Consider the following 22,471-nt stretch of genomic DNA (forward strand, 5'->3'; position numbering starts at 1 on the left):
CGGAGGGTTGTGGGTTCAATCCCCAGTGGGGGACACTGCTGTGCAAGGTACTTTACCTAGATTGCTCCAGTAAAAAAACCCAACTGTATAAATGGGTAATTGTATGTAAAATAATGTGATATCTGTATAATGTGAAATAATGTATAATGTGATATCTTGTAACAATTGTAAGTCGCCCTGGATAAGGGCGTCTGCTAAGAAATAAATAATAATAATAATAATAATACTTAAAGAATATCATGGACATTTGCCAGGCTTTTTGAGAAGTTATAGTAAATGAAAAAAAAAAAAATGACTTGGATAGCATTTGAGGAGTTTGGTGATAAAACGACTTATCAAGAGATGATTTATCAGTATGTACTACTATGAAGAGATATGTGAAAAATACAGCGCTGGAGATGTAGTACTGAGTGTCCTGTTGATATGCAGTGCCTTTTAAACCCGTTTTACTATGAATAAAATTACTTTTAAACAGCGTGTGTAAAATAAACAGCGCGTGTGAAAATAAATTGGAGGCTGTGTGGTCTGGTTGTTAAAGAAAAGGGTTTGTAACCAGAAAGTCCCCGGTTCAAATCCCGGCTCACTCACCGACTCACTGTGTGACCATGAGCAAGTCACTTAACCTCCTTGTGCTCCGACTTTCAGGTGAGACGTTATTGTAAGTGACTGCAGCTGATGCATAGTTCACACACACTAGTCTCTAAGTCGCCTTGGATAAAGGCGTCTGCTAAATAAACAAATAATAATAATAATAATAATATTATTATTATTATTATTATTATTATTATTAATAATAACAACAACATGCTAACTGTACTTCGATTATTTAGCGTGACTGTGTGCTGTGCTCCACCTTTGAATTTTAAGCATGCCTAATTGTAAAAGTAAATCTAATCTACCTAATGTTAATAATGCTCCCCCAAGCTCCCTCAACCTCCCCTCCACCCCTACCCTCCTCCCTCCACCCCTCCCCCACCACCCCTACCCTTCACTCCTACCCTCCTCCCCCACCCCTCCCCCTCCCCCCCCTCCATCCCCACCCTCCTCCCCCACCCCTCCACCCTACCCTCCTCCTCCACTATGGCTTTAAAAATGAGATGGTCTTAATCCAGTTAAAGTTAATTCATAAATAAAATAAAGACTCTGCACAAGACCTGCCAGGGCTATCTCAGCAGATGGCACTACTCAGTTGTTTCAGAGGTTAATACAGACTCACTTAATACAGAAATAGATAGAAAAGATATGGCCTTACCGGATGGTTTGCGCAGAGTCGGTCCTCAACATGATTTTTTCCTGGGTTCCATCCTCCTCCAGGATCTTGGTAATAAATTTGAGACCAGCCAGCTGCTGCCCCAAATCAGAACTGTTCTTCTTCATTATGTCAATCACCTCACCAAACTTATCCAGGTAGTTCTTTTTCCCCTGAATCTTTGGGTTACTGAACACTGTTTGAAAGAAAGAAAAATATGGATACATTTCTTGTCCTGGGTAGGTTATGAAGTGAACTGAAGGCAGAGCTGGGATTTAAATCCAGGATCTGGTCAGACTGCATGAAATAAAAAAAATAAAAAAAACACAACATGGCCATATTATTGTGGTTCTTCCGAAATACAAAAGCAGCTCACCTTTCATTTTTTCTTCAAGATCTTCGGGGAACTTGAGTTCATCGTCTTTAGGGAGCTCGCTCTCGGGCTTAGCTGAAGCAGAGCTTGCAGAGTCTGACACAATCTCCTCCTTCTTGGGTTTCTTGGAGACAGAGACCGGGCTCCCCAGGAAGGAGGAGCTGCCCTCATCCCCATACTCCATGGAGCTCAGGATCCCAGTGTGTCTCTCCTGCTCGAGGCACCCATTGCGCATGTAGTGATTGATGTAGACGTGGGAGCTCTGCAGGTCGCTCAGGCTGGCTGCCTGCGAGTGCTGGGTCAGGTACTTCAGCAACTTCTGGGCAACTTCCACCGGCACCGACAACTGGATTAAGGTAGCATCATCGATCTCAGACATCTGCCATACACAAACAGGGACAATTGTTTAATATTTTCCTACTCTCTTTTTTTTTTATACACACCCCAGATATTTGTGTCCTCTTTTTCTAAAAAAAGAGAGGATCTTACTCAGTCTCACCTGATCATCCAGGTTCTGTCGGATGATGTTGTTCACCTCCTGCTGCTGCTTTGGTTCAAGTTTCTTGATGAAGAAGAGCACCTCCCACCACTCTGCCCGGCTCAGAGTGCCTGTGTCCTCCCTCACACTCTCAGCCAGGTAAGGCAATGAATACAATCCACCAGGGGGCTTGTAGAAAAACATCTGGCTTACTGCCGATCGAAGACAAACAGGGTGTTCAATAGAAACTGGGGGCTTTTATAGTAATGCAATATATGGGGGGCTTTTATAGTAATGCAGTATGGAGTAGTGGTTAGGGCTCTGGACTCTTGACCGGAGGGTCGTGGGTTCAATCCCAGGTGGGGGACAATGCTGCTGTACCCTTGAGCAAGGTACTTTACCTAGAATCCTCCAGTAAAAACCCAACTGTATTAATGGGTAATTGTATGTAAAAATAATGTGATATCTTGTAACAATTGCAAGTCGCCCTGGATAAGGACATCTGCTAAGAAATAAATAATAATAATATATTTGTAGCACCGGCATCTGCATTTTCTACAGTAATATATAGTATATATATATTATAATATATATATATATATATATATATATATATATATATATATATATATATATATATAAATAAAATACTGTCCAGCTTTCTATAATGTTTCGCAATAGAATAATCTTGGTTATTATTTCCAATTGCCGCTTTATGTTCAGCAATACGTAACTTTAAAGCCCTTTTTGTTTGGCCCACATATACCTGTCCACACAGGCATGTCAGCATGTAAATTACGCCAGTGGTATTGCAATTAATAAAACTAAAAATAAAAATTACAGGTTTTATTAATTGCAATACCACTGGCGTAATTTACATGCGGACATGCCCTTCTCCACCTTCACTAAGATTTGTGGGTGTGGAGAGGGTCACTGTCCCTACTCGGGGTGGCAATCTATTTGACCTCCTTCTGCGACGAGAAGCACATTGGATACTTGCATTACAAGCGCAAGAACCATTTGGACTTAATGAGGAGCTGAATCTGTGTCCCCTAATTTAAATCGCAATGACTATATTTTATGTTATGTGATATTTGATGGATCATTCTAACAAAGACATCGGAAAGTAACAATTCTACTGTGTGTCATCTGGGGAATGTGCTAAATGATTGCTGTTCCTTATTAAGAAATGCGTACTAGGCGTTTGAACTATAAATAGTAGAACTACAACAATTTAACGTGCAATTGACTTTTATATTTCTGAATTTGAATTGTGAAAATTGTATCTAATAATTGTTGTACATTTTTAAAATGAATAACTTGATTGCAGTAATAGATTACTTGATTGCTTTCTTTTAAGAGGCGCACTGGACATCTATATTCCAAATGTTAGAGTCATTTTGGATGGAATGAGGAATGCAATTTAATGTCCTTGAACTCTAATTGCAAGAATAACCGAATTCTAGGATAGCTGTAAAATGTTTTATGTTCATTGATTGCTATCCCCGACAAATGTTAGTGCTGATTTGTAATGTGTGTCAGTGAATGACCACCTGAAACTTATAATGACTGTTATTGATGCTATTTAGAGGGAGGTGGCTCTTTCCTTGTTCAAAATCTCTACTGTGCTCTGAGGAAGACCTACGGGTCGAAACGCGCAAGCCATTATTATGTTTAACGTGGTTTTAAATATGTTAAAATAAAGACTATTTATTTTATTGAGAATTCCCTGGGGCTTTGGACTTAATTGAAACAGGAGTTGCTGTCTTAATTTCTCCTTTGATGGGATTTCTCAACTGGAGGAGACTAATTTTATATATATATAATAGTAAATCTATTTTGTGTTGTGTTTTCACACTGTACACTCCAATTTTTTAATTACTGAGATTATGTAAAGCCATTTATTTTAGTGGACCGAAAATTGCATGTGTTTACATACTTTTTAAATGTAGTGACGACATAGCTTTTTTCATGATGTGCTTTTGCACTGCACACTGTAGCTTGAAAGTTTAATGTTTGTTTTGTGAAAATATTTGAAATGACAAAAACAGTGGACATACTGCAGCAACTTTGAATTGTATTTCGCCACTCAATAAACTTTTTTTACTGCATTTCTTGATTCTTTAGCGTGACTGATCTTTGGATTTTAAGCATGCCTAATTGTAATCGTAATCAACCTAATGTTAATAATCCCTGTAATTTCTCCCTTACCCAAGGCATGATACTTCATCTTGTCAGTATCAGATTATAGCAATAAAACATAAAATACAGAAAACAGGGGTCATTTAAAAAAAAAAACAAAAAAAAAAAAAAAACCCAACTACATCTTATCACACAATGACTTGAACAATGTACAACATGGACCATTTCATAACAAAACTAGTGTGTTCCTGCATCTTACTCACCTGTGTTTAGCTTCAGAGTCTCTGTGAGTGACGAGGCCTTCTCCTGAGCTTCCTCCTCAGCGTGCCCGCTTGAGCCACTGGCAATGATATCAATCATGTGCCAGTGGACCCAGTACGTCCTGCTCAGGGAGTTCCAGTACACCTGCAGGATATGGAGAGGGAATACACATGAACACTTGGGGGACTCCAGTACATTTAACTTTTTCAACACAGTTAAAACAAGGTAACATATGTACAGTATACACTCCCCCCCTCCCTCCCCGTTTTGCCTAAGTCCGCTGCAGTTCTTTTAATTGGCCGCAATAAGGTGCTGCTGCAATGCAAGCTTATTGGATATATCACAAGCAGCATCAATTAAATGTACATAAACAAAGTGTATTTTTAGTTAAATTATAAAAACATGACTCTATAGAACATATTTTAAACTACATGTGAATGTTTTATTCCACTTATATGGATTACCTGTAAAATAATAGGATTTTCAATCAAATATAAACAAGTAGCTATGGTGACGTCACCAGTAAATTAGTACCATCAAAGGTTCGAACCTTCCTTCAGTACTGTGTTCCGAACCTTCGAAAGTCAAAATGTACCTTTCGTTGCAGCCCTACCGATTACCGACAAACCTAGTTATAACATAGACACATAAAGGCTTACCTGTACAGGAGGTGTACCATCGTTGCTGTATCGAAACTCTCCCTCATCCCCGGAGCAGACTTCTTCATAGTCCTCCAGCATGCGCACCATCATCCCGCTTTTTAGATTTTCCTGTATGTACTCCACGTAGGCGGTGCGGCTGGCAAAGTCTGTGCGTGTTTTGAAGCTGTTGGCCGTCTTCTTCTTGGGGACGGCAGCAGCTAGGACGGTTTGACAGGGAGTGTTGCGGGGCTGGAATATTGAGCGGATGACCTTCTGCTGCTCTTCCTCATTGGAATTGAGCACGGATGCATATTCCGCCTGCCTGTTCCGATCCCAGCCCATCACCCGCACCAGCTCAGAGATGAGGTTAGCCATGGCCACGGTGAACTCAAACTCGCGCTGCACCCGTGACTGCTCCGTCTGGTGCGAAGAGGAAGCGCAGTCTGATCGCTCAGCATTCTGATCAGTCCCACTGGTATTCAGTTTGTCCATCAGTGACGTCACACAGAGGTAGCGCTTTACCAAGGAGAAGAGCAGCTTCCCAGGTATCTGCAGATCATTTATATAGATATATTTATACAGACATAAGAAAGTGAAGCTCTTTTGTTTTACAGCATCCTATGACTCAACATTTCATACCAGTAAAAGACTTACTTGAAGATAGGCAAACAAGTATATTCCTTCATGTGACTGCTTTGCAAACCCAGTCATTCTGTCTTAATTTTGACTTTAATCATTCTACTTCCGATCCATCCATCCCAATTTCTTTTTTAACAACATATACACAAACCACAATAAAGCATCATATAAAGATATCATGACCATAAACTGTATCTGGACAAACTATGATCTATTACCCAACAACAGAAAATGTTAATTAAAGAGAGTTTGGAACTAGACCAGTGAAGGTTGTCTACCCACTACTGGAGAAGTTATCACATTGGTCTATTTAGTGTTCCATGAATACAACTTACAAATGGACTTTGCCAAGAACTTATCCGAGCTGTATAGTACCTGTGGGAGGTGTATCCCTTCAAAAGAGATACCATGTTCCTCAGAAGAGGTAGTTTCAGCAAACAGCTCCAGGAGGGTGTAGCGATTGTCAAAATCCATGTGCTGTTCAATCCCATCCTGCTGGCTGAGAGATAGGAGGACATAAGCACGACTCCCTGAGACAAGTAAAATAAAAACAAGTTAAAAGCGATAAGGATATTGCACCATCTACCCAACTACAGTAACAATAACCACAAAATAAAAGGTTCAATCTATTTCACAAAGGCTGTGTGTGTGTTCGTGAATGAAAGCAAAGCATACCACACCATTAAACACATTGTAATCTATTATTTTGCAACATAGCTGGTAATTCTCTGTGACTTAACAGTCAGTGAGACTGGGGGTGGAAGCTTGTATATCCTGCTATCTCCCATTGACTTGTTTTCCAGAGTTTTGTGTTACTGTAAGTTTATGCAGTGCCTTATGCTTCAGTGCATTCCTTTTAATAATATATATATATATATATATATTTTACTAAAAGTATTTTATAGATTTCTGTCTATATTCTAAGCAAGTTGAAGCCTCTGGTGTTGAACTGGATGAAATCAGTAATTAGAAAAAAAAAAGAAAAAAAAAAAGGATTTACCAAACTTTAAATTTAGTTGCAACAGTGATTACGTAATTGGCAACATAACTTACAGTTCTGCTTGTTGTCATCAAGTGAAAATAAAGCCTTTCAAGCCTATACACTGTTATAACTTCTTGGCAGGAAACTAGCCCTCCCACTACTTTTAACAAAGTTGTATGGAACCATGTTTAGTGAATCCCCAAACAGACCTAACTACAGTAGAAGTTGCATACTGACACAGTATGTTTGTTACATACATTCCCACCCAGGGCTTGAATTTCATTTTTGTGTGCTGGGGGGATTTCCCCCCCTATGCTGCAGCCAATGGGGGGGGGGGGGGGGGTTCTGAAATTTTAGGGGGGGATGGCAAAAGAAAAGGCACTTTTGCATATATATATATATATATATATATATATATATATATATATATATATATATATATATATATTTTACTGCATCATCATTCACACTGGCTTTAAAATAAGCTGCTTTCAGGAGACCTAACAGCTGTTCATCACTATGAGACAGAGCACTCTCCATTGCTTTTGCCATTGCCTGATGTGAAGTTTTTGCATGCAGCAGTAGTAAAAGGTGCTTTTCTTTTTAACCAGTGCTCCATTTCTTTTTTTTAACTCTTACACTCAGCCCTATTTCTGCCTGTTTTTCACTGTTTTCATTTATGTATGTTTAACTACTGGATAGTTTGTACTGCATGCATGTAACATTTCAAATGAAAGGCCACACCATTTTTTTTCATATTATGTAAGTTGCAACAGGATTAGGCATACTATATGTGGTAGAGATGAGAATATATGTGTAAAACAAAAAAAAACAAAAAAAAATCCAAAATAATGATGTTTGGTCACTAAGCTAAGCTTTCCAACGATACCGCCCTTTCTGTCTAGCTGCTACAGAGCAATAGACTCAAAAGGAAACCTAAGCTGTGAACTCTGTCACATGATGAGAAGCTTAACTTCAGGCGATCATAGTTCCAGCTAGGAGTACCGCATACACACACTGGCTGTGTCCCAAACCGCAACCTTGCTCACTCGTTACCTTCCCTTGAGGGGCAGAAGTACTATATTCGCCATTTTAAGGGCTGCCCCAATTCCTTAGGGAACGAGTGAAGGGTGCTTTATGTGCCCTTCACTGCACCCTTCGACTGAGTGTACAAAACAGTTGACTTCTGTGGAAGTGTTTTTGTGCTGAAGTCCCATAACTCTTTGTGTCAAAAGCAGAGCCAAGAGGGAACAAATTGCAAATATGGCAGACGCGGCTGCACATAAATGTAACGCAACTGTAGTTAGCTAGGAAATTGTAGATATTGTTAAGTTATTTAACAAGCAAATTATTTGTGAAATGTATGTAGTATTGAGTCGCTTAGCTAATAAAATTATTCTTTTTCAATCTATGTTCACGATTTAAATATCTGATTAGAAAGTACAGTGAAATCTTTTAGCTCCACCCTACACTCTACTCCCTCGCTCACCCAAGTGCACACTCTGTGACGTCAGTAAAACGTCATGCGAAGTGTACACTTGTCGAAGGGTGTACGGTGCAAGGGAATGGTTTGGGACGCAGCCACGGAATACGTCTGGAAAGCCCAGAGTCTGTACTTTTAAACAAGCCATGAACCAGGTAGGTGGCTTTTACGATGCCCGAGTAATATGTGCGTAACCAAAATGAATGGGGCTGAGTTTTAAGAGTTAAAGCGAAAGTCACCGCTTGCAAAACAACACCTAGATGGACTTAATACCGTATTTTTTTTCAAAACTGTTTACTTACTGCAGTGTACCGAGTTTCTAGAATCCATAAAGACAGCGGCCGAGAATCACGTACGAGAGAATAAAGTCTCGCGGCACTTAAAATATCCAGCACTACTTTCATTTATTTATTTATTTTAACCAGAACTACTCAAAGTGCAGCTCATAGTGCTTTCGTCACTGACACCCACTTCCTTATAGATTGTTGTAGCGTTTCAGGCATTCTAAATTGGGTGAAAAATACAGTAGCTTGGTGTCTTAAAATATCTCTGCGGGATTTTCCCGCACTGAAAGTTGCAGATATGCGGGAGCAACTTGGAAAATGCGCAATTCCCGCAATCCCGCGCTGAAATTCAAGCCCTGCCACCACATCCCGATACCAATATAATAACTTGTGATAAAAAAATGGTTTTCACCAAATTTCATTACAATTGGATAAGCAGTTCTCCAACATATGCAAAAAGTGTGATGTACACACCTCAACTATATGTATTCCTAGCTGTGGATAAAACCTGCTGGTTAACAATTATAAAATGGCAACTTAAGTCCTGCTTGCTTAAATTGGGAACTTGACATCACCACAATTGCACACATTAACACAATAGATAAAAACAACATGATTTAACTTTCAAAAATAAAATCTTGGGAGAGACTTCAGGAGGCCCTTATATTGCACAAGTATACAGTCAGCACTCACATATCCGACCCAATAAAATTTTGACTCCAGTGACATTTAAACGAGTGTGACGCATATCTGATTATTTCATCTGATTTGACGTGTATGTAGGTGAGCACGCTGTAACCTGCCCCCTCCCACCCAAACAACCCCCTGCCCTGCACACATTTCACGTGAGGAACTGTACAGGGAGACGTCGATTCTTTCATTGAAATGTGTTAGCGCACAAGTTGTGGGAATAACACAGCAGTAAGACAAAAACGTGTCCGTTTTTTCAGGGAACACAAAAATGATATAATGTCAAAAATACATCGCTGAAGGGACTGTGTTTTAAAATAAGTAGGCTTCCATGTAGATGTACTGTAGTTGGTTTTGTTGGTACAGTACCATATTTTCAACAGAATTTTAATTCAGAATGATATGATTCTGAAAATGTCACTTGCCAAGACACATGGACTGTAATACAGTACATACTTTTAAATCCGGTACGTATTGTAGCAGTATGTAAAATTCCCCGTCACCGACCCAACAGCAAAATGAAATCAAAAGGTTACCCATCCACAGAGCTGTTTAAAAACGTAAAATGCAATTTAGCAAGATTTAAAAAAAAAAAGGTTTCCAGAATTAAAACCGTATCCAGTCAGTATTTTTCAAAATTGCAGAATATAGTGCTCGATAATGTCACAGTTCACTTGCAAATGAAACTGCACAAAAGCAACTAAAGACCACAGCTTAAAAAAAAAAAAAAAATGCATCACGGTATCTAAAACTGTTTAATGATTAACTTTTCCATTATCGTGCCTTGTCCCGTTCGCTTTGTTTTTGGAGGAAGCATGGTGTAACTGCAGTGCACAAAATGCAGGCTGTGATGGTTAAACAAGTCAACTGTAACAATGAAGAGATGGGCTTTGTACCAGAAAACTGGCCGCGAGTTGTAAATCTCATGCGACAGGTAAGTGCATTAATTTCTTACATAAATATAATGGGGAAAACGCGACAGACGTGTATCTGGGAAACGGATATCCGAGTGCTGACGGATTAGTGTTCCGCGGTATATCGGCACCTACGGTTTATTGTGATACCAAAATCCTACGATACCTAATATCTCAGTAAAAGAAAAATTCGATAGGGTTTTTTTTTTTAGCTTTAAAAACAACATGAACTAAGCTAACTCATTTCCGCTTCGGGGAAAATTAAATTACTGCAGCTGTAATGGTGAATGCCGGAGAAAGAAGCTTGATTGTGTGGAACTATTTTAGATTTCAATGGCAATCTGGTTGAAGGCGGACAGTCAACATGTTGAAAGTGTTTTAAAGAAGTGAAACACAAAAGGAGGAAATGCCACCAATTTACTGAAACATCTTTCAGATCGCCACCCCGACTTCTTTGCCGAAGTTTACTTTTACTGCAATTTTTTCCGTTCTTTTAGTTTAATTAAGTGAACCCCACTGCATGTTACTTATTAAAAAAAAAAAAAACACAGCAAAGAATGCGCTAGAAGCTGATCAAAAGGGAGTTCATTGATGCTTGTTTATTTCATTACAGTGCATTTGCAAGAAGCTGCAAAAATATAACTTGAAAAATGTTAGCAATGTTTTTATATTTTCTTTATTTTGTTTTAATCTATATTTTATGTGCATGTAATGTAATTTGAATTGCTGTGTTTTGAATTGCATGCATGAGCATTGGAAAGTTCAGAATGAATACAGTCTTCATTGCCATCATATCGGTTTCCCTGATAACAGGATCAATGTGACGCTTCATCTGCAGAGGAAAGCACAGGACCTATAAAGCTTCAAAGTCACACTGCAAAAGTCTGCCAATGCAGATGGCTACAGGTTCAGCATGAAAGCATTAAAAAGTACTTACAGTTTATTATAGTAGCCAGACTGGTTGTCTTTTGTCTAATTTACTTTCTTTCAAGATTTTTAACTACCAAAATGAGCAAGATGGGCCGCACTGAAATTTAGCAGCACACACACACAAAATAATACAATTTTTGCTCAAATGTATTGTTGAATATCTACAGATTTTTTTTTTCACCTTTCTTACATAACAGTTGTGAAGTTCAATACTTTTGCATCAACAAAACTATAAAGGGATGGGACCTGCACTGCTCATTTCTTGTAAAGACGCAGACATATATGAATTTGTTATTTTCCTCATCTTGGTTTGACAAACTGTCTGGAAACGAGCAGCCATCGCACTGATAAATCAGTGAAATTGGCGGCGTATGGGATTTGTAGTTAATGTGCGATTAACAGTGGGCAGTGGATACCAATAAACTACATTCCCAGAGTACATTACGACTGAGCGACGAGTTTAGATCTGACTGTGAGGTGTTTTTTTTTTTTTCTTTTGTTTTATACTTTTCAGCTAAAAAAAATAAATCACGTTTATTGTTTAGTCAACCTTTAGGAATTTCTAGTCGCATACCTGCGCCTAAATTAAAATGTACATTCACACAAGCATTATTTAGTCTCATATGCAGAAACTATTGGGATATTTTCATCTGTGCTACTGGACGACACAGAAGGCTCTGCCCATCAGCCAAAACAAAAACATAGATGCTAGTGCTTGTTCTCATTTGTCCCCGAGATACACCGAAAATCTTTTGCGATCCACGTATTGGCCACCGCTGGTCTATACTGTTTAAATTCAATTAAAAAATGATGCTGGTCAAAAGTACAGTGTCCTAATTTCAAGGCTTTCCCAAAACCGTACTGGAAACTAGTCTAGTTCTGCACCAGTTCTGAATTGAAGAACTGCAGTACCTTCAATTAAGCAGCCTTTAGCACAAGTTATCAAGTGTATCCTAATCTGGGGGTGGGGCACCGGACGAGACAGGTTGCCAGTAAATCAGACTTTCATTTTTACATATCTAGAGTCACTGTTACGATCACAAGGGAAGACCTGCATCTGACTATTCATTTGCCCTCGTGTCACACAAAGTTTCTAGATAGACCTAGAGAAGCATTTTTTTCCTACTGTGATGAAATTGGCCTGGACATTGTTTGTACTGGAATCTGGGGGTATCTGAAGGCACCTGTCTATGTCAAGCTAAAACTTTTACATCATGGACATATCCCATGGCAACCTACTGATGTTTATCATTTTGAATTTATAACTGTGGCTGGGGATAAATGTCACCAACATGCTTGTTTGTAAAGGCTAAAGTATTCAAAAGACAAAAACAAACACCAAGTTTCAAAGGAGGAAAAATGGACCCTCCGCTTCTCTGGCCTGAGCTATAACATTTGTAAACCTACACTGCTGGTGAAAATGCAGAGAGGAAGCAAGAGTTGTAAATGAAGTATAAATAACTATGCAGAGCTGTGGTGCTGGCACTTGGCTGCCTCCATTCCACCTCATCCCCCTCCTAGTGACTCATCGCAACATGACTTTCTCAAACAAAGAGGAGTGTGGAGTCAAGGCCCTCCCCCCACTTCCTCATATTTCAACAGTAAAATGTAAAAGGGCCCTTCGTTTTCAGTCAGCCCAATTTAACAGCTGGGTGGGGCAGAAGAATGCAGACGTCAACGTGTCAATGGCTGAGCTGAGGGTAGCAGAATGCCCCAAATCTTCAGGGCACAGATTGCAAACCTTCTGGACACTAGGGGGGGTGATGGGGAGGAAGCCTGTGTGAGCATTGTTGTGGGTTGTAAACATGATACTTAGACACAGCACTGTTTTAAAAGAAACATTTATTTGTTTATTGGAATAATGTAAAATATTAAATATTTGTAGTAATTTAGGGAAAAGTGCATTATTTTAATTTATTTTAAATCTTAGTTAGCATTAGTAATGTAATTTACCAAAAATGACGTGTAGAATACACACACATGGTCGAATTGGGTACTGTAGCACACGCAAGTGTGTGCTGGGAGGGAGTTCCTGTAACTTAAATGTGCTGCGTAAATAATGACACCTGAAAATAGATTTCGGATGGGACTATAATAATTGCCATTATGCAGCAAATAAACTAGCTGATCATGGGAATTATACATTTAAAATACTGTATTTATAATTAAGAACTTTTGATGGAACGAATATATAGAAAGGTATAACGCATTTAACCAAATACTCACCATCCCGATAATAGAAAATATGGCCCTAAGTCTCTCTCAATGCAGTGTTTTGTAAAGAAAAAAGCTGGGAGCGTTTGCTTAACATTTGCGTGATGAGCAAGATCAGTTTGTCTCATTTCTGTTTTTTACAACAATCACATTTCACCCTCTGATGACTTAGAGGTGGCATTTTAATATTAAAAATTGAAATTACCAAAATATGAATAAAAAGCAATGTAAGAAAATAGCAAAAGCTTGCATTACCACCGATACCGTATTACTGCAGTCACATGTTTGCGAGCACACGACATGCAGGGTAAAAAAAATACATCATGCTTTATCTTGTTTATGTAAATACACTGCAAACAGAGCAGAGCATGCTAATTAAAGTGAAAGTGTGCATTTGTTTTTGAGTGATGTGATGTGTCCAGACTCAAACAATAGGAGCAGGACAACAACGGTTCCAGGGGGTGAGGGGGATAATGTCTCCTTCCAATGCTGACGAAATCCTTGTGTGCAAACATTCTGCAGCCCTGGTTGAGCTTTAATGCAAATCTAACATTTCCTGGCACACTAAACCAGGGATATCCCCTAAGTTGCCAACCTGCTTTAAAAAGATAAAGAGTAACGAACAATGTTCCCCTTTCTCAAAAAGTGTTTGAAAGGAAAACATTTGCCTATAACCGACAACCAATTTGGTTAACAGTACATTCATTCATCTGAGTGAAAATATGAACATACTGTTCCAGCTTACCTGCATCGTGCGAAGCCAGGGCTCTCAGCATCTTGCCAGCGCTCCTCCTGGTCTGCCTCTCCTTGTTACACAGCAGCTCCATGAGCAGGTCGAGAGCGCCAGTCTCCTTGAAGACGCTCACCAGAGAGCCGATGCTGGCGTAGGCACTGAGCACGTGGATGGTGTGGGAGATGCTGACGGCAATGTCCACTTCGTTGCTCCTGGCCATCTGCCTGCGCGCCCGCCGCACAAGCTGCTTCACGTCTTCCTTCATGTCGGAGATCTCTGCCTCGTCAAAGGTGACGCCGGAGGGGAAGTCGCTGCTGGGCTGCTCCTCCTTCACGGCCCGCTGTGCGTCACTCTTGCGGTTGCCCAGCAGCGTGGGGCAGTTGGCGTACACATCCTCCCTCGTCATCCACATCAAGATGTTCTCGCTCTTGTTGTCACTGGAGGTACTGCCACCTCCACTTCCCCCTGTCCCCTCCGCTCCCCCGCTCCCAGTTCCACCCCCCTCGTCCACAGCCAGCACGCTCCAGCGAATAAGGTACTCCGTCTGGCCATCGTGGGTACGTCGCTGCCGGATCAGCTCCTCCGGGTAAGCCTGGAGATTGGGGCCCAGCTGCACCACCAGGTTCCCGTTCCTACGCTCGCCCACCATCTTGACAGCAGAACCTGCATGCAAACAGAAAGAACAAGTCAACAGGATTACAGGCCAGGGCAAGACGGCTAGATTCTCAAGGAAGTTTAGGAATGTCAGGTTCCCACTGCTAACAGTTAAAATACCTTTTTGTTTGTTTCATTCCTCACTTTTCACAAACAAGTTGAAGAGGTTACATTTTTTTTTGTTTTTTCATCAATCAAAAGCATAAAATTGCCACTGCACTTGGTCCTTACAAAGCTTTCCAGAATCTCATCTATGAAAGTGCTTTTGTGAATGGAAGCCTGTGGCTTAGCTCTGCATATGGAAAATGCACTGTCTGTGAAGAAGAGGATTTTAAACTACATTGTGATTTCTGTCATCAATCCTCAACTTGATCCCCAGTTTCCAAATTTATCTAACACATTTTTGTACGCACACAGACTCTAATCCTGCTGGTTTGCTAGCACATGGATCACATTCTGTACAAGTACAGCCTACTACTACTACTACTACGAAGTCCTCCAATTGCTAACAAAGACCAAAGAGACAACTTTCTGGGACCCCCAGGGGCTAATTCAGCAAAGTCACACCATCAGGAGCTCTCCGGTTTTGGCTGGTGGCCCACAGGGAACACTGCATGGTGCTTTCACATTCAGACTAACATGTTTATATGTGAGTGCATGCAACTGGTGGTCAGTTTTCTATAAAGCTTGCAATTCATACTTGACTGTGTGCAGGATTATAATAGAAATAAAGGGCAGGAAGATGGCATGTCTGGACATTTTTATACATTATCAAGATGCTTTAAAATCTGCCTAGCTTTAGATGGTTTTGTTTTTTTTTTTTCAACACTAATGTCAGACACTGGCTTGATTTCAGAACTAAACAGGCTGCACTACAATGGCACACCTAAGAACATAAGAAAGTTTACAAACGAGAGGAGGCCATTCAGCCCATCTTGCTCGTTTGGTTGTTAGTAGCTTATTGATCTCAGAATCTCATCAAGCAGCTTCTTGAAGGATCCCAGGGTTTCAGCTTCAACAACACTACTGGGGACTTGGTTCCAGACACTCACAATTCTCTGTGTAAAAAAGTGCCTCCTATTTTCTGTTCTGAATGCCCCTTTATCTAATCTCCATTTGTGACCCCTGGTCCTTGTTTCTTTTTTCAGGTCAAAGAAGTCCCCTGGGTCGACACTGTCTATACCATTGTTTACAACAAATTAAAATAGATTTTTAGTTTTTAATTAGTAATGCATTACAATATTAAACAAATAATACAAATCTCAAAGATTGATTTTGAGTTGTGTGGTAAGCAGATGCAGGGAGTTGGACAGGTTTTGCTCACTCTCTGTGTTCACTGAAATGAAGAAATAGTAGGCTACCATGTTTAAAAAAATAAATAAAATAGTCTAATAAGAAAGTTGACCTTAAAATACCCAGAGAGACAGAGAATATGTATTGCAATAGTAAACAAGAATAAAATATATATCCCTGACATGACACTGCTGTATAAGCGCATTCTGTACCAGCTATTTAATTCCATCATGTTTCACAAAAAATCTACAAACATTTGAAATGCAAATGAAATATTTCTTAATGTATCGGAAGAGAGGTTCAGGTCTCAAGGTCATGTTGAAGCTTGGGCACTGCAGTGTGCCCATTGCACTGACTTTCTGCCCCCTATTCTATGAAGGAAATCATTAAACTAGCAATCCAATGATAGAGAAATAATTATCATGAATGGTAAACACCAGGACCCTGTGATTAAAGCAACAGTAGTTAGTTTATTGTTTCTGGAAAGAGGTAGCCATTTTAGAGTCTGAAATAAACTTACAGTATGTCTGATAATGTTCCACTCTACCAGTGCCTGAATTCCGCTGGCAAGGTAAAGTTCAGTTAAATTTCACTGGAAGAGTCAAATGATTCAGACATGCCTTTCTGTTTGTGTGTAATAATAGTGGGCAAAGTGTCAAATAATAATAGTGGGCAAAGTGTCAAACTCAACTTTCTGCACACAATACAAAGTCCATATAATTTGCATTGAATAATTTCTAGTTACTGTACACAGTATATTGTTTGCTTAAGCAACAGATTTCTCTTTATAATATTCACAATCATCCATACTAAATAGTACCAAACTATTTATTTTGTTGCAAAACCCAGCAAGACTTGTAGGGTAACAAACTTTTAAAAAGATGTAATGGAGACTTATTTTCATATTGCATTTCCTTCAACAAACTTCAATAAAACAGCCATCACAAAAATAAAAAAGAAAATCTTTTTGCCTGAATTGCCCTAACGTATTCACTGCATGACCTACCAAGAAGGGCTTTCAAGTAGTTCTGTAATACTTGGGGTTGCCAAATCTAACAGCAAGCTTAACAACTTACTAAAGAGATAGCTGCCAGCAAAGGACCTTTTACTTTCAATGGCTAGAAAATATCAAGAGCTAGTTCTTGCAAAAAAATAATTAACTACATTTGACCACAACATGTCTTTCTTTTAAAGATTAAATAATTTTTAATTACTACAAGTATGGTTCAATAACTAAGACTTTTTCTTTTGGAATAAAAAAAATAAGGAATAGGCTTCCATTCCTTACCAACAGCAATATTCTCACAAGTCCCTGCTGTCAATATTAGGCCCTGTCCACACTACATAACTGATCAACAACCATACGCGAAACCGTTCTAATTAATCCAGCTCTAAGCATCCACACTAAAGTACCATTTCATGTTTAGTCAGGCTTAATGAGTACAAACATTATTAAAATAGTTTGGTTACAGTTCCTAGCAGTGCAATGAACAGTGAAAATTAATACGATAGTATCCCACCATGCACTGTATTTTACTTTAAAATAATGTATTATGCCCCATATTAATATATGTTCAGATTGCTAAAAAGAAATGAAACTAGTATTTTTGAAAAAGTAAATTCGAACACACACGTTGGGCTTGAAGTTTTGGGGTTTTATTTTTTAATCAGAGGACGTCCCTTTAACCAAATTGTGCTGATTTTGTTTCATAATTAAACTCAGAAAAGGCTGTTCATTACAAATGAATCTCTGTTTTTCTTCATATCTTGCCTGAGTCTAATTCTGGTCTAAATTTCAAAGTGGATTGTTGTTCCCCGATCCTACTTTTAACTTGCATTTCATTTTTGCAGTCGTCTACTTTAACGTTGCGCTTTTGTTATTTTCCCCACTAGTTTAACAGAGATATGTTAAGCGCTTTGGGATTGGAAAGGCGCTTTATAAATAAAATGTATTATTTACTATTATATCCTGACTTTTTTTTAAGCATAAATATTAATACCTAGTGCAGAGTGTACACTGACAGCAAGTCCTTCAGACGCCTGCTCTGAGTATTTTGGCAAACATATCAAAGCATTTTGGGATATTGGTGGACGCACAAAAAAATGTAGTTTTGTATTACAGCGTCCACACTTCTGATAAACCGCACTACCTGACGCGATATAATTTAGAACCGGAATCAAGACTACCCCCGAGGTAGAGTACGGTATTAAACGCTGCGTAGTGTGGACGCAAACCATATTTATCACTTTTAAGCTGGTTTAAAGGCAGTGTGGACAGGACCTTAGTTTTTTTTCACTTTCTGGGCCATTTTGGGTGAGTGAATAAGTGAGTGAGTGAGTGAGTGAACCTATTGTATGTGGCAAGTTTTGATGGATGTTACCACAGACTTGCCTTTTCACAACAGGCGCAGACATCAAACGTTCTGTTTTTATTACATTTAGCAACATGGCATTGTCTTTTATAACGTGTGCCAGTGGGCGCAGCGCTGGCTGAAGGTTGAGGGGCATTTGCCAGTCGGCTTTCGTGTCTCTTATCAAAATGTTTCTGCCGTAGCTCCAGGGCTAGCTGCAAAATGAAGTCCCCTCCGAGTGATTGTGTTGCCAGTGCACTCCTTGTACAAAACCAAAGCGTTGATGACTGCCATGTCCAAAACATTATAAAAAACAGACACAGGCCACCTGCGAGTAACAACTTTGACATAATACAGCCGTGCCATCTGATCCAGTATATCCACACCATACTTCATTGCATTGTAAAATGCAACAGTCTCTGGCTTTCATTTAGCATCAGTCCCGATGGTCACTGATCTGTGCAGAAATTAGAATACGCACATTTTTTTTTTTTTTTGCACACTCAGGGTGGCGCAGTCATTCTGCCTGAGAAATGTAGTGTAAATAATAATAATAATATATGATGTGTAGAATGACTTTCATCAGTGTGTCAAGCTCTCAACAGGATTGCAATACGTTACTTCACAAGGACGTTGATTTTATTACACAGCCCAGACTAAATTGTCGGCTATATTGTATTGTTTTTAATATGCTGCATAAACTGCTGGTCTGGTGGTTGAAGAAGCAAGTGCTTATAACTTATTCATTTTTACGATTCTGCAGCTGAAACACCGTATGGGTATTTAATTCAAATATTTAGTAACACTTAAGAACAGACATGCATGAGATATTCACATATGCAGAGATATTTAAATTTGAATTGCAAAAGCCGTTCAAAAAACAGCTATGGCGGTGCTATTGTTAGTCAAGGAAAATAAAAATATCTACCTAACTCACTGTTTTGGGTAAAGAGGCAATTTTTATAATGGCCTCACTACAGAAATTCCTTCATTCTTAGGCTTGCTCAAGCTTTATTAAACATCCCAAATACCCATGAGTGTTGAAACAGTATATAATGGGAGAATAATTAATAAATATGCAAATATACAAAAAGATTATATTTCTGCACATATTCCTTCCTCAATTATATCAATAGTCTCATGCTCATGGTCTTTTCACAAACCCTAAAGAGTAATCACTTGGAGACTTTGTTACAGACAGAACAGTAATAAACTAAATGTGCATTTCCCCTCTCCTCCCCTCCCCTCCCACCCACTGTACAGGATTGCACAAGAGCATCTCAATAGTCTACAGATCTCCACACACAGGATGCGATGCGATTTGTCCGGCAATAAAATGGTACTTTCACTGTGACACTACCTTTCACGCCAGTGGCGGTGTCATGGCAAATTTCGCCCACCCCCCTATAAAAATATATTAACAAACATTATTAACACGCGCCAATACAACTAGCACTATTGGTGTGTCTGTACGAGACAAAATTAGTTAAAATGTATTCAAATTAGGTTCGGGTTTTTCAGTATAATATTACAAATAACACATAAATACGTAAACATACACAGACGCATATCTATGGAAAGGTTATGTATTTAATCACACGCAGATCAATGTAATATAAAGCATCCAGAGATGACAAACAAGAAAAGTATCAACAAAATAAACGCACAAATATATTTTTGTTTTTACTGTTTAACAGGCACGCACAATGTGATAGGCGACTCTCCTCCGATTGTTTCATCAGCTGGAAAAAAATAAATCACATGTATGTTAGTCCAGTTAGACAGCTCATAAAAACGTAGAACACATAATAGCTTTACAGAATACTTATTTCAGTAAAGGTAATCAAAGCATACACACCAGCTTTATCCAGTTCCCTGGAAATTGACTCACAGATGTTCTCCCTCATTGCCGTGTCTATAATTTTTGTGTCCTTTATTATACAGCTCTGGTTATCTGGTTAGCTTCACGGTTTACTGAAGCTGTTCCTCATTGGTCAGTTCCCTAGCTGCCGCGTGACAAAATCGCAAACTTTTGACACCAATCCTAATTTTTTCGCATTGCTTCAGTGTCGTCCATCGCACCGCAGGCAGTGTGGTGTGTCATTAGTCTGCACACAGTTGAGTCACTCTACAGCTAAAGGCTGACTACAAGTTAAAAAGGCAAGTGACCTTAACCTCTGGTAGACTGTATTTCCATCAACACATTAATAAAGATGCAAAAACTACAATAATGAAATCAGGTCTTGACATTGACAATGTATTCATAGGTCAGGACTATCAGCTAATTCAGCTAATTCAAAATGAAAGAATATTTTGTATATGCATGTTTAAAGAATATAAACTGCAACATATATTTCTGTGCTGTCTGACCTAGCTTGTCTGCAGTGGGCAGTGCCTAGTAATGTCGAGCCTTGTCAAAGACTGAGGCAATGCACAAATAGCAGTCAAAGAAAATGTACCTTCCAAGCAAGAACCACGCTGCTTGGTAAGAGAGAAGTCAATTTTCTCTACTGACCTCTCAGACTGCTAAACAAAACAAACAAAAAAAAAATTGCCAGATACATTGAAATCACTTTTTGTGACTGGCTACAGAAATGTACAATGGTAGGAAATTAACCAATGACTCAGATTAAATTAAATGAATCATTATCCTCTTCATTGTCTGTTATTTCACATCTTGTATGTAGTATATGTAGGTGCCTAACTAGTCACCCAATAACAAAAAAAAATAAATATATATATATTTATTCAGTAGGTTTTACAGATTAAAACTCAGTTATTCTTTAGTTTACTGCACAATATACAGTTATACTTCCAAACCTTTTTCATACCTATGTGCAAGTTATTTTCAGGTATAAACCCTTGTCTTATCCAACAGCCTGGGCAAAAAAAAAAAAGAATCTTAAATAATGGTTTCAGAAAGTAGAAAGTGATTTTTAAAAAAAGAAGAAAAAAAAAGACTCAATAACCAGAAAAACTGCAGAAAAAAAGCATTTCCTGCGTTCTATTTTTTTTTTTCATTGATTATTTTGATATACGGTATGACTAAAACTCACAGATAAAATACACAAGACCTGTCACTTTCCGTCGGGCTGATATTTTAATGCCAGCCTCCAGTGAGCTCGCCAAAATAAGAAAAATACACGCATGTATGAATTCAACTTTCCAGCTGGTGTTTTACAGTACCCCAAATCATATATTTTCTTAAGTTACGTTAAACGTGTTAAACAATCGTTTCCTAGTTTGACAGCTATTCAGTTTGCGGAACCATATTCACAAACAAATGTGTAAAGGACATTATATATATATATAATTTCTGAGACCATATTTACTAACAACAAGAATTTACTGTACATAGCTCTCTAAATCATCTGGGTCCTGAAAGGATATATATATATATATATATATATATATATATATATATATATATATATATAATCTCACACACACACACAAAAGGTGGCTAAATACAGAAACGAACTACTACAGCTTCCATCTCTGGTTAACTGTATGTCACGGAGTGACTATTACACCCTGCGCCTCTATTTCCCCTCTCCGCTTTCTACTTTATTCCCGCGCCCAGACTCTCCAGACGGTACACCCCTTAACTAGAGCCCACAGCTCCAGCGCGGCCTTCCGCCACCTCCACCCTTACAGAAAGCATGAGCCCTGCCTCACGTACCTCTAACGGTGTTTTCTCTTATGACACCCTCGCTCGGCGAAGCTGTGCTCTTCACTGTTTCGACTCTGTTCCTGGCCTTGTTATATCGCCTCGTTTCTCTGGTTCCTCCCGCTACTCCAATCCTCCGTGGCTCGGCCAGTTTATCCAGCGCGCAGACAGTTCCGGGTGTTGATTCCCGGATATGCTATATGGATCGCCGCGTGGGCCTCGCTATCTGCTGGTTGATTCACAAAAATACGTAACAAGATACAGGACAGAACGTTAGGGGGCGATGTGGACTACCAGCAAAACCACGAAGAGACAGTTACAGTCCCGTAAGATAGTGTATGTATGTTCTTGTTTCTTAAAACACGAATACATTAGTTGCTGTGTGTGTGCGTTTGATTATGTTACAAAACCATTTTAATAGACTTGTTTATGGTAAGCATCGCCCTGTTCCATAATTGCTATAACTAGATGACACGATTGTTTGTGCAGA

The 22,471-nt window shown here is 39.1% G+C and overlaps 1 protein-coding gene across 2 annotated transcripts in view; it reads right to left on the reverse strand.

Moving 5' to 3' along the window:
- The window catches only part of LOC117411117 (cullin-9-like), a 45,045-nt gene extending 22,779 nt beyond the window's left edge, over positions 1–22,266 (reverse strand). Inside the window, exons 1-9 of one of the 2 annotated variants that reach the window (XM_059024905.1) lie at positions 21,994–22,266; positions 20,017–20,053; positions 14,026–14,676; positions 6,159–6,313; positions 5,163–5,693; positions 4,506–4,647; positions 2,122–2,312; positions 1,626–2,001; positions 1,253–1,445 (exon numbers count right to left, since the gene is read on the reverse strand). In XM_059024905.1, coding sequence (XP_058880888.1) covers positions 1,253–1,445; positions 1,626–2,001; positions 2,122–2,312; positions 4,506–4,647; positions 5,163–5,693; positions 6,159–6,313; positions 14,026–14,676; positions 20,017–20,050 — 2,273 coding nt within the window. In that variant the 5' untranslated portion in view covers positions 20,051–20,053; positions 21,994–22,266. The remainder of the gene's footprint in view (positions 1–1,252; positions 1,446–1,625; positions 2,002–2,121; positions 2,313–4,505; positions 4,648–5,162; positions 5,694–6,158; positions 6,314–14,025; positions 14,677–20,016; positions 20,054–21,993) is intronic. The other variant, XM_034018279.3, reaches the window with a different exon arrangement.
- Between the last annotated feature and the right edge of the window lie 205 nt (positions 22,267–22,471).

This window comes from Acipenser ruthenus, chromosome 6, assembly GCF_902713425.1.
Source record: "Acipenser ruthenus chromosome 6, fAciRut3.2 maternal haplotype, whole genome shotgun sequence".
Classification (NCBI taxonomy): Eukaryota; Metazoa; Chordata; class Actinopteri; order Acipenseriformes; family Acipenseridae; genus Acipenser; species Acipenser ruthenus.